This window comes from Molothrus aeneus, chromosome 6 (genome assembly GCF_037042795.1).
Source record: "Molothrus aeneus isolate 106 chromosome 6, BPBGC_Maene_1.0, whole genome shotgun sequence".
Lineage (NCBI taxonomy): Eukaryota > Metazoa > Chordata > Aves > Passeriformes > Icteridae > Molothrus > Molothrus aeneus.
The window spans coordinates 30,786,397-30,798,557 of NC_089651.1; the positions used below are offsets into that span (position 1 = coordinate 30,786,397).

At 34.7% G+C, this 12,161-nt stretch overlaps 1 protein-coding gene across 6 annotated transcripts in view; it reads left to right on the forward strand.

Annotated features, from left to right (window-relative positions):
* FSIP1 (fibrous sheath interacting protein 1) overlaps nt 1–12,161 on the forward strand; it is a 69,380-nt gene that overhangs the window by 17,900 nt on the left and 39,319 nt on the right. For all 6 annotated transcript variants that reach the window (XM_066552048.1, XM_066552050.1, XM_066552051.1 and 3 more), the window contains one exon: nt 252–389. In XM_066552048.1, coding sequence (XP_066408145.1) covers nt 252–389 — 138 coding nt within the window. The remainder of the gene's footprint in view (nt 1–251; nt 390–12,161) is intronic.

A 12,161-nucleotide genomic window follows, 5' to 3' on the forward strand; every position in this document is an offset into this window, starting at 1 on the left:
TAGATCTGGAGACTAAGAAATTCCTCTTAAAATGCAAAGGGTAAGAATTCTTCTGTTGAAATATGTTTTGCCTGATATTTAGCTATTGTATTTGAAAATACACATAATGAAAACTATTCATTTGCAGAATTTGACATTGATGTGTTGTTCTAAGCATTTCACTATTTTCTTAGTAGAAATCAGAAGAACCCTCATCTGTCTATGAAGCAATATAAAGTTACATGGTTAACTTCTATCAATTATTTTCTTAGGAGCCTCTGGTTTATGCAAGCAGAAGCCTAGAAACAGTTCCAGGTGAGAAGGTTCTGCGGGACAATAAGGAAAAACGTGATCAACAGAATCGTCTGAAAGAAATAGATTATCAGCTGGAATCCCTAGAGAGAAGTCTTGTAAGTTTCATATTTTTTCATATTTTTCTTCCCTTATTCTGAGAACTTTGGAGTTTATCATTCCTTGTGTCTTTAAATAAAATCAAGTTTTTTAACCTTGTGCAAATTTCTGAAGGAATCCCCAAAGAAATATGCAGGCAAAAGCCCCAAATAATTATTGTTAGTCTGAGAAATCTTTTTTTTTCAGTTGTAATGCATACTTACCTTTATTATAGGATACTTCAAAGTCAAAGACATTATCCTCCTCTCTTCTTCCTCAGAGGTGCATAGCATAAACAATAATATATAAATGCATCCTTAAAGGATTTTTTAATGGCTCATGTACTTCAGTGTTCTTTGAAGGACCAAGTCTGATGAGAATATTGTATACACTAAGTTATTGTGGTAATCTTTCTTTATTATCAATAAATTGAAAGAAAAATAGCATTTTTATGTCTGTGCATTGTAGAAATTTGTTTCCTGTGTGAAGCTGGTTTTACAGTTTTTCACTTAGTAAGAAGAACATAAATATCTAAGTTTGTGACTGACCAAAGATCCATGTAGCCTACCTTTTTCTCTTGGAGGTCGTTATTCAGCAGTAGGCTTACTCTCCACAACAATTAAAGTTAGGAAGAGTATTGTTCCTGTTATCTTTTATTACCCTCAAAAAGGGATCTCCAGTGCAGATCAAAATCTTTGTGATTCAGGTGGCAGCATAACCACAGTGGTATAATCTCAATTACTTACAGTACCTTTGCTGTAGTTGCAAAAGCTCCAGCCACTCAACATAAGCGAGCTTTATTCTGGCAGTGCTGGAGTATACCTGAATATGGGAACAAAGACTTTGGACAAGGAAACACTTGGGTGTGTGTGAGTACAGTAAAGAAGCATATTTAATTCTTATTTATTCACAGTTCCAAAACAATACTAGAACTTCTTTTTTAGTGCACTATTATGTTGTATTAAACAGTTAAAAAAGAGAGACAAATAAATAGGGGAAATCTGGGAGCTTTAGTATATTGAGTAGGTTAATGGGTAATCAGATAAAGTAAGTCTGCATATTGTAATATTTTCTGCTCATTGACCTTTATATCACATTTTGTCACTACTGACCTTACTCATGAGGCAAGCACAATCTGAGGAAGTGTGTCTGGGGATTGAATGATAGTCTACAGCAGGCCTGGGAAATGCAGTGGGCTGCTGACTCATTCAAATATTTTGTTTATAAATGGGTCAGTTCCAAAACTTGTTTGGGTTATAGCAGTTTTGTTTGGTATCAGATTACATACAGACTCTTGCAATGTACCACCCATTTTTCCTTTACTGGATTGTGTGTACTTAAAACTCTAAATTGATAGACTGTAATGCCAGTTTACACTGTTTAAAAATACAGAATGTCACCTGCACCAATGTGTAGCATTGCTGCCTGCATTGCAGCACCTGGCAGGGCTTCTTTAGGGGACACACTATCCTTCTGATCATTGCTGCTCTGTAGCATGACTGAGATCATGGCATGTGGATGTCAAATATTTGAGTACTAGGTCCTCTGTGAGATACTTCAATTGTCAGTGAAGGTAAAGAAGTGTTCAGGTCTGAATGCAAGTAGTTTTTTCCTTCTAACAGTAAAGTTAAATATATAGAAAGGATGCACTTTCTTGAGTGAAAAAACAGCAAGTGAAAAAAGCACTTTAAAAAAGAGTGCTTTTTTTTCCTTTTTAACGAAACACGCATAATTGATTTTTTTTTTCCCCTTAGATCAGATAACTTATGTGCAGTTTTGTTTGGACCTTGTTTCTATACCAAAGTAATACTTTGGCAAATCTGGTCTCTGCCAAGACACTGCATGATGAAAAACTAAGCTGAAAGCTTGGGTTGAGGAAGGGAGTCCATAGACTGCATGTTTCCAGAATAATTTAATGATTTCTGGAAATACTGGTTTTTATTCAATAGGTGGCACTCTTCACTATATGTCAGAAGAGGAATGCCTAGGCATGGTTCTAAGGGATATTTTGACTGGTAATAAAGTTGTCATTTCTGCTTTATAAAGTGCAGGTTGTGAGAGATTTACCTCTCACTTGTGGCAAGCGTCCACATGTGCAGCTTTTAGCATTGTTTTTTTTCTTTTTTTAAATTGTGCATTTAAAATCCATTTTTTTAAAATTCGCATTGCATTTCAATTTCTCCTTTACTCTTTCCTAAACCCCTGTAATTTGCTATGTAAAATTATAAACAAATTCTCTGCTCTGAGTAGAGGAGGTGATTTGTCACCAGTTAGGAGTGTTGTTTCTGAATGCATGGTTATACTTGATAGTTGTAAAATACAGTATTTTACAAACATAGTATCTGAGAGAACTTACATTAAAATGTATTTTGAAAAGTCCCTTGGACAAAATATTTTTAGTTTTCCCTTCCTAGGTGGAAATTATGAATAGTTTGTCTAAACAGAATTTACCTCTGTGTGTTAGGACTTTGCTTGCAGTAGGTATAAAGGTAAATCTATTAGCTTTTTTTGAAGTGTGGTAGAATGCTGTATTTTTTCACTACTGTAAAATGGATTATTTAAATTTAAATGGATTATTTAAATTTATTTGTATAATGGTAATGACCTTCTCTTCAAGGGCAATTAATCATATTTCTGGAGGAGGCTGTTTTGTAGGTGCTGGCTTCTGAAATGATAACATTTATGGATTCCTCCACTACAGTTAACCTCATATATGCTGTAAGACTTCATGGTCTCAGCTAAGTCTGGGAATAAACTCACAAAACAAAGCCAGAAGATAAAACTTTAATCTAATTTACATTTGATATAGACACAAAGAATCTACTAAATATTACACTTGAATTAGTGAAACTAAGGGCTTTGGAATCTGAGTTCCTCCTTTACTTTTAAAAAAATTGTCCCTAGTGAATTAATATACCAAAGAACGCATTGTTGAAATGCATTGTGAAATCTCAATCCAACTGAAATGTATCTGTACCTTGGTATCTGGGCCCTTGCTGAATTTCTTTTAGGTTTCAGTTTGACCTTAGTTCACTTGTTCTTCATTCGAAACCATGTCTGACTCTCTCTGCATTCTTTCATCTTTCAGTTTCCTGGAAACCACTGAGCTTATCTTTGTTTTGTGGATTGCATTGTTAACTGCTGCTTCAAAAAATACCCAGTTCAGCTGCCAAATGCGTGTTGCTGAGCATTAATGAAAAGAATTTTATATAGAAAGAATAATAAATGTAGTTATTTTTCAATTGTGGCTTTGTCTGCTTGGCCATTTGTGATAATCCCATAGCATGTTTGATGATGTGTTGAATTTCTTCATGGCAGACAGTAGATTTAAATGCACATCAAAGCAAGCCAGTATGTAAGATAGCTTCACCTTTGCTGCCTATAATTGTGTGGATTTCTAATATATTACACTGGAAGCTGATTAATTCCTGCCATTAGTCTGCCTACACATTTCTTTTTGGATTTTTGGTTAAATATATGAAATCAGAAATACTTTGAATGCATATTGAATATATATTCATGTAATAATGTGTATGCACACATACAAGTATAGATGCTAATTATGTACTGGGCACTGATACTGATACCTAGTTGAAAAAAAGGTGTCCTTACTTCTAGTAGGTGCTTTTAAAGCAGAAGCTAGGTATAGTTACCGGAGTCTTAAGTTTAAATTTAACAGATGTCTGTACACCTCTAGGAATCATTTTTTTCCAAGTACATGCAATCTCATGGCCAAATGCATTGTGTGATTGCTAATAATTAAGGGATTTTTTTAATGCAAAGTAGTATTAGGAAAATATACGTTTGGTTATTGGAATAGCTAAAATTTGCAGAAAGGTTTGCAACTGGGGAAGATGATGAAGAACAAAAATAATAAATGTGATGATGCTTTCAGGAGCTTTGATTACCTGTAGGAGCTTACTCCAAAAAGCATGATTCTTATCACTTTGATGCAAAATAAAGTATATCTGTGGGAAAATCTCAGGATAAAATTAATTATTGCTTGGTCCTGGAGAAGGTCTTACATCACTTACATCATTTACTGTTCATCAGGGTGATGATGGGGTTTGTTACACATAGTCTTATTCTAGTTTTAGCCCTGGTACTGAATGAATTCAGTGTACCTGATCCTGAGTCTGTATTAGGCAGCTTCCAGAAAAGAAGAATAGTTTCTTCCTGACCATGGTCATAGTTCCTTTCTTTTCTTCTAAAGGGAAGAAGAGAGCAACATAAAGACCTACCACATATCTGGAAAGTAATTTGTCAACCAGACAATACTGTAATATGTTGTATCACAGTCTCTCCAGAAATTAACAACTATCACTTTTGATCACAGAAACACTTCCATATTTTAACTATTCTGTGCATAGTCATTGTAGACTATAGCAGATAAATAGCAAAGGTCTTTATATTAATTCATATGGTATCATGTGGTGTCTGGTTTCTAAATAAGCATGTTTTTGTCCATAAAAGTAGAAATTGCTTAATAGAACATTTTCATAAGACATTGCACCAAATAAAAGGAAAAAGGACACCCTATCTAAATAAAGTTGAGATATACCACTCTCTATATTATTTCTTCAAAAAGTGTCAACCAGGTACTAAAGTTGCTTGTCAAGCTGTTGTCGGGCTTCAAGCAAATCTTGTTTTACAAGACTTCATTCTAATTATGTGATTGTACAGAGTTGTTTCAGAGTGAAATGTGGTAGCATTTCCACCTGGGAAAATATCAGTGCGAAAATCTTAGTTGCTTCATTTAACAGCTACTACACACTAGAAGAGAGCAATAAAATTAAAATTAATAGTAGATTGAAAAAATGTAAACATTTCACTCATGATTTAAATAAATTTACTGTGTATTGATTGTTTTCCACTGTACTGTGGATAAGAATGAAGTGGATAAATGAAGCTGCTTAAAGGATTTGTAAAACATATTTTAAAACTACATATTGCATTAAGATTCAATAAAACTAAATAATTTTTGTACACATGTTGAATTTTTAAAACTAAATTGTATTAAAATATTGATCAGTTAAATCCTTAAAAATGCTTCTAGTTTATATAGAAAATAAAGATAATATTTATGTAAATGACTATTAAGTTGAACTGCATCCATGAGATGGTGATAAGTAATACTGCCAGTTGCATCATAAGTATTAGTTATAGTTGATTCTGGATATGAGAAATAATTGCTGGAATTTGATACCTGTAATGGGACCTGTTTTAAATATAATGGATTTCTAGGTAAGAATGATCAAATTTTCTGTCAATTCAATGTACTGATCCTTCCATTCCCAAAATGTAACTTACAGTTAAGACAGCAACTCTGCTGGTTTACAACTCTGCTATATTGTAGTGTTTGCAATCATAAAATAACAAAGTATCTTTGATGACTCACCCATCTCTAAATTCATGTAGTGGTACTTATTGTTTGATCTCCTCCCATTTTGTGTTTCTAACATGGCTTAAATGTAACTACACAGCTTTCTTAATTTTGTTTATTTAACACCATCAAACAGATTAGTATTGGAAATATGCTTTTTCTTAGACAGTGAAAGACTCCATGAAAATTGACTTGCTTCTGTGCTCTTGTGTTACTTATTCAGTATATCTTTGTCACACTGCTGTCCTCTCTGATTTCAACAGTGTTGTTGTATTTGTCTATTACTTTTTTTACTGTGTCATAAATTTTTCTGCCTCCTGACTTCACTCATAATCTCCAACGTGGGTTCCATATATCTACTTGTAATGCTCTTTTTCATTCCTTCTAAACTCCCCTTTCAACCTGTTATGCTTCGTTCATGGTTGAGATAAATACATGCCTTCAAAGCAGGATGGTGCCCTTCATCCATATTTGTAAAAAATTGCTCATTGCTGTGCTCATGACTGAAGCCTTCTGGTTAAAGACAGTCAAGCATATTAAGCACTGGAGTTTTGGTGTTTTCCAGGTACTTGACTGTGTACATGTACCTTTTGTATGGATGTACTTAACAAGTTGATTTGGGCTTTTCATTTCTCCTATCTCTTCCCTGTTTGTACATCACATTTCAATACAATAACTGTGGTTTCTAGCTGTGGTAATGTGGAAGTAATGCTTAAAAATTCTCTGGTTAGTAGGTGTCAACACCATAAAATTTTCATGATTGAAGTGTGCATGTCCCTCTGAGGCAAGGAGAAGGTATTTACCTGTTGTCACACATCTCCACTTGCAATTGCAGGACTTCCTCATTCCTTGCTGAAAGTTAGCACTGTTCTTTAATCTCTGTAGGAAAGAGGAATTATTTTTGTTGGCCTGCTTGCGCTCTGTACTCTAAGTGAAATAGTCAGGAAAAAGCCCCTGTTTCTTTGCAAATTTTGTTGGGGAAGGCTGTTTCTACTTTTCCCCAGGATGTCCCATTCAAATGAGAAACTAAAAACAGCAGGGCTCCTGTGGGTGAGACTTTCTGCAATGTGTACTTAGGTGTAATTTATCCTTTGTGGGTGAGCATCTTAATCTTTTGAAAAGTAGCATATAAATGCGTCTCTCCATCTTATAGTTGGTGGCTGTGTGATTTTGAGTCTGTGATAAATGTCAACATAGAAAATTTTGGCTGTATATTTATCTTATACCTGTGTGTGCCTGTATGTCTCCATGTACAAACTCTGTAGCAGAGCTTTGGTTTTATTCTTGAGACACTTTAGCTTACTAGGCCAGGATGGAAGTGTAATCATACAGCATCCCTAAGAGTGAAAGCACATAGCAGATGCAGAAGTTGGAGATACTCCTGTAAACTGCATCAAACTATTTGACAGGCACGTGGGGTTCCTAGGCCAAAACCTTCTTAAATGTCCTACTGATATGTGACTTCTAGAAATATTTTTAATATTGCTGTTGGCATGTTGTTTATTTCAGTTTAAGTTATATAATATTTTATGTATTTTCATCTATGAAAGGCAGTAGTAGTAAACAAAATGTTATTCTCAGTATGATTCCCAAGAATATAAAAATCCCATTGAATTTATAGATAAGAGGGATACTGCAATGAATGTTTTAAAACAAACTGATAGCATACTGTGATAAATCTGATAATCACAGTTTTATGACAAAGCTTAGTTGAAAGCTTGAAGTATTTCCAACAGAATTTTGGCTTCTAGAAGGAGTTTCCTGTGATGAAAACAGCAGTATTCCTAGCATGAATGTAGTAATTTTATTTTCAGAAACAGGGTAATCTTGTTTACAGAGTCAAACAAAGTTGGTTGGAGAAAAGCTTTGGAAGTTTTTTCTCATCTATCTAAATAGTCTAATTATACAAATATTTTTTAGTTGTGCTGCACAGCACAGGTCAGTATCAAAAAATACTTAGGAGGCTGGGATGTCCTCTTTCCAGAAAATCTGCACTTAAAATATTCCCTCTCATTAGAGCTAAGGGCATTTAAACTTTTGATGGAAAAAATAGGCAAATGCCCGACATTCTGCTACTGAGTGTTTGTACTGGTTGCCAGTTTGGCAGAGTTGGGCACCTCGTGGCTTGTCTCATGCTTCAGTCTGTTTTTTGATGCTGGACTGAGCATTCCTTTGTCTATGGCCTGTGTTTGGTACACATGCTCAGAGCATGCCAATACACCCAAGCAGCCATAGGTACAAAATGTGTTACCAGGCATGATCAAAATTCTGCCTCTTTTCTTTCAGAGACATAACCTGGCTTAGAGAACACCCCCACTTATTCAACCTAAACAATTTCATCTCAGTAGCTTTATCTCCATTTTGCTTCAGGCAAGAGTACCTAACCCTACATAGAAATCTTTTTCTAAGATTTAGAAGAGGAAGGACATCATCTGTCCCATGGTGCTATTACGTTAATCATCAAGGAGCAAAGTATTCAGGGGCAAACCAGCATCAATTAGAAGGACCGTATTTCTCTGGCCTGGTGATGGGTGGAATATTGAGCACTGGTTGTATCTCTCATGCAAAATTCATGAACAGATTGTTGGACTAGGAACTTTTTTTGATGACAGTCTCATCATTGATCTAGATCAATGGTTTCTAACACCATGATTTTTTTTTTCAGGGCTGTGATGAAAATTTTTCAGACTTGCTTATGTCCTAGCCATTGAAGTCTCTCCTCATAAAAAGGGAAATTAGGCTGAGACTTAGAAATGGCTTTCTGGGCATGTACATTTGTAACTATGCAGGGCAAGTGTAGTTGTCATCACACAAATTGATGGTGTCCCTGTAAGAAGCATGGCCACATACTTTGTGAAAAATCCTAACCCTTAACACAGTCCTGCAGTTCTTAAAGAAGCAGGGTTGTAGGATCATCTCCTTGGCTCATTTTTATGCTGTCTGTTTTGGTTTGGGTTTTGATTTCCCCTCAGAGCAGGGTGCTAATAACACCAAGGGTGCAGGTTTGATCCCTGTACAAGCCATTCACTTGGTCATCCTTCCAACTCAGAATATTCTGTGTGATTCGCCTCCTTATTTCTTCATTTTGGCACTGTTCTGCTTAGAGATTCTGAGAAGTGTACATTGGTACATAATACTGCATGGTAATGACCACTTTTTATATGTTCTGTACAACTTATTTATGGAGAAATGCTTTCTATATAGGGTTTTACCTTTACTTTCAACTATTCAGGTAGTACCAAAAAAAGAAGTGCATTGTAATAAGTTGACATTGGAAGACAGAAGATAGTGACTGGACTTTGTAAGAAATGCTTCTTAATAAGACCCATTTTTATTTTTGTATTCTGTCAGTTATGTTTAGGTTTATTTGAATTCCTTCTGTAGAAGAGGTTTCACATTTCTAAACGATTCCTTCAAGAGTATTTGCGCTATATCTTCATAGGTTCTTTTTCCCTGCCTCTTCATTGTAATTTAAAGAGTAAATCAATTGTGTAGTTAGTTACATTTCCCAAATGCAAAACCCAGTCAAAATTAAACACACTTCCATACTCATAATCATCTCCCATGGTATGTCCTCTATCACTGCTCTTTTTTTTAAGAACACTTCCCTATTCCTTATGTGGTTGTCTTAATTTTCTGACATGCAGAGACCTCCCCATTCCATTCTGGTGGGATCCAGTCATTATTCATATCATATAGTCTTTTCTGCCCTGACTATTGATGTTTGTTTTAAACAATGTATTTTTCTTTTGATTGCATTAATCTTCCCTAGTGCCTCAATGCAAAATGTAATTATACTGTGGTATGTATATATGTTGAACACTAAACAATATTTGTTGCTAAGAAGAGTATTTAAATGTTCTGAATGCTTTCACTTTTTGAGATGTTAGTGGAAAAGAAGATTAAAACTGAATAACTGCTTCTACAAACATGGGCATGTGGTTGTAGCAGTTCTTTTTTTCTTCCTAGCTGCTTTTCTTTCTGTAAATCAAAGCCTTCCTTCAAAGAAATATCAATGAAGAGTGGTGTCTCTCAGCAGGGAGTCTTCATTCTGCAGGAAACAAACATTTGTGCCTGTCCTCTGCTATTGGCTTAAATGTAATAGAAGCCTATTAAGAGTGTGCTGGAAGCTTCTGGTTTGTGAGGAGCAGTCTACAGAGCCTTTTTTTTGTTGAAGCCATGTATATTACTTTCTCAGTGTAATTGCATATAAATATAACACAATGCTACAGTTTTTTGATTTGTTATATATTTAACAGGTGTATGTATGTAATTGGGGAAGTAATTAGAGTTGTTTATGGTTAGAATTTCACTCATATACAATATCTTGTACTTATTTTTTGTTTAGGATTATTGATTGAGGAAATAAATTGTAGGTACCAACAAGTGTTTTTATTGCTAGTATTTTTAGAGACAAAGCTAGAAAGCAGTAGTGAGGTAAGTGACTTCAAAGTGATAGCAATAACCAGCTAAGAATTTTTTAATTTAGTAAAGGAATAAAAGAATGGTGAACTTTTTGGTATTGTATGCAAAGGAAGGCTTTGTATTTGTGAGAGAAATTTTAAGTATAGTGTGATGGTGGTCCTTCTCAGAAAGGCATGTCTGTGAACTTATATAAAACTAATAATAAACTTGAGTTATGTTAATTCAAGAAATGACAGAATTAGTAACTATATAGGACTTAAAGAGTATGCACTTATTTGTGGAGAAAGATTAGAAATAGTAACCATGAATACATTATTCAGACTCTACGAGTGAAACATTTAGACTGTAACCTGTAAATATTATAGGTATGAAATATGGAGATAAACTAGGGGTGTCTGGTGAATTCATGCCAACAGTCATTATGCAAACAATACATTATTGTTTGCATAATGGTACAAAAACGGAATTTTCAGTGTTTGAAATTACTGTATGAGTAACTTTGATTGGTTTTTCAATCCCTGTCTCATTACCTAGTGACTTCCAGTTACTTTATAAGTGTAACAGTGTATCTCCCTTTTTAATCAATCCACCTGTCAAGCACTCTTTGATTGGAGAAGTGTGAACACCATCCTGTAGTACAAGTTCCAGTACAGAAATGGCCTTTTAACTTGTCTTTGTATTCTTTATTTTCAATTATCTGTACTTCCTTATCTGACAGTTTGCTTTTTAAATGTTTATAGTACAATAGTTTTAGTTATTTTTTGAAATTTTTGTACTGTCACTAGGAGTTTCAGGTACAATATATGTAAGCTAAAAGCTAAAGCATAGTGTTGGAAACAGAATTGGTAATGTAAGCAGCAAAATCAGCTGAAAATTTAGATTCCTTATGTTAATGACATGTTTTTATTTTCATAAAAATGAATAAAGACAAATTAGATTATATCTGTTTTATTGTTGCATGCTAAAGAAATGTCCTTTTTTTTCCCTAAATGCAAGTGTTGCTCAATAAGAGGATGATCATAGTAGGAAAAGTAATATCTGTATCTTGCTTGTTTTTATACCAGGGGTTCATAACAGCATTTAGCTACAGAGTAAAGTGAGTGGACAAATCTTTTAATTAATCTCCATCATGATGCATCATGCCCTCTTCATTAAATAGATGTAACAGGGAGAAAAGCCAGTTGTTTCTAATAATTTTCGAGTGCTTTTGTGGTTTGTATACTTCAGTGTTCTGAAGGTCGGATAGAACTACCAGACCATAAAATCCAGCCAGCGAGAGATCTGGAGCTAAGAGAGCTCAAGGATTTATTAAGTGATGTGAAACTCTATTGTTTTGTGCATGTGTTACATAATTGCTGTCAGTGCAGGGCTGTTAAAATTCCCTGCTAGTAATAACACGAATACCATTTTATAGCTTCAAGAGGAGATAAAAGAAGTTTCTTAGTCAGCACTTCAACAATATCACAGCACATGTCAGTTTTATTATTCTGGGGCCTTCAGTTTTGGCAGATGCTCTCCATTCTGGCCATGGTGTGGTAATTACCATATAAATTAAGCAGTGAAATAAGCTGAGTGCAGCCTTATCCCTGCTGCCTGTAACCAGGTTGCAAGTATCACAGTGTGAAACAGGCATAATTCAAGGCTGATTAAATTTAGAAGGCCACATTTTGAAATCCTGAACCTTTATCCCAATTCGAGTCAATTTTAAAAGTAAATTGAAGCCATTTAGTTGCTGTGCAAACAGAGGGATCATTCTTTCTCCACAAGGTACTCTCCATAATAGCATTCCAGGAATTAGTTCAATCCATCCTGGTTTGATTCATAGCCACTAATTATTTTTCAGCATGCATTCTAATTCTTCATATTATATGTGTCCCTACTTTAATGAGTTGTAACTAGTCCTTAAATGGGGAGCTTTGCACTTTTCTTTTATATCTAACAGGCTTTACTTTGGATTTTATGGGATTAAGCTACTATGGAAAAT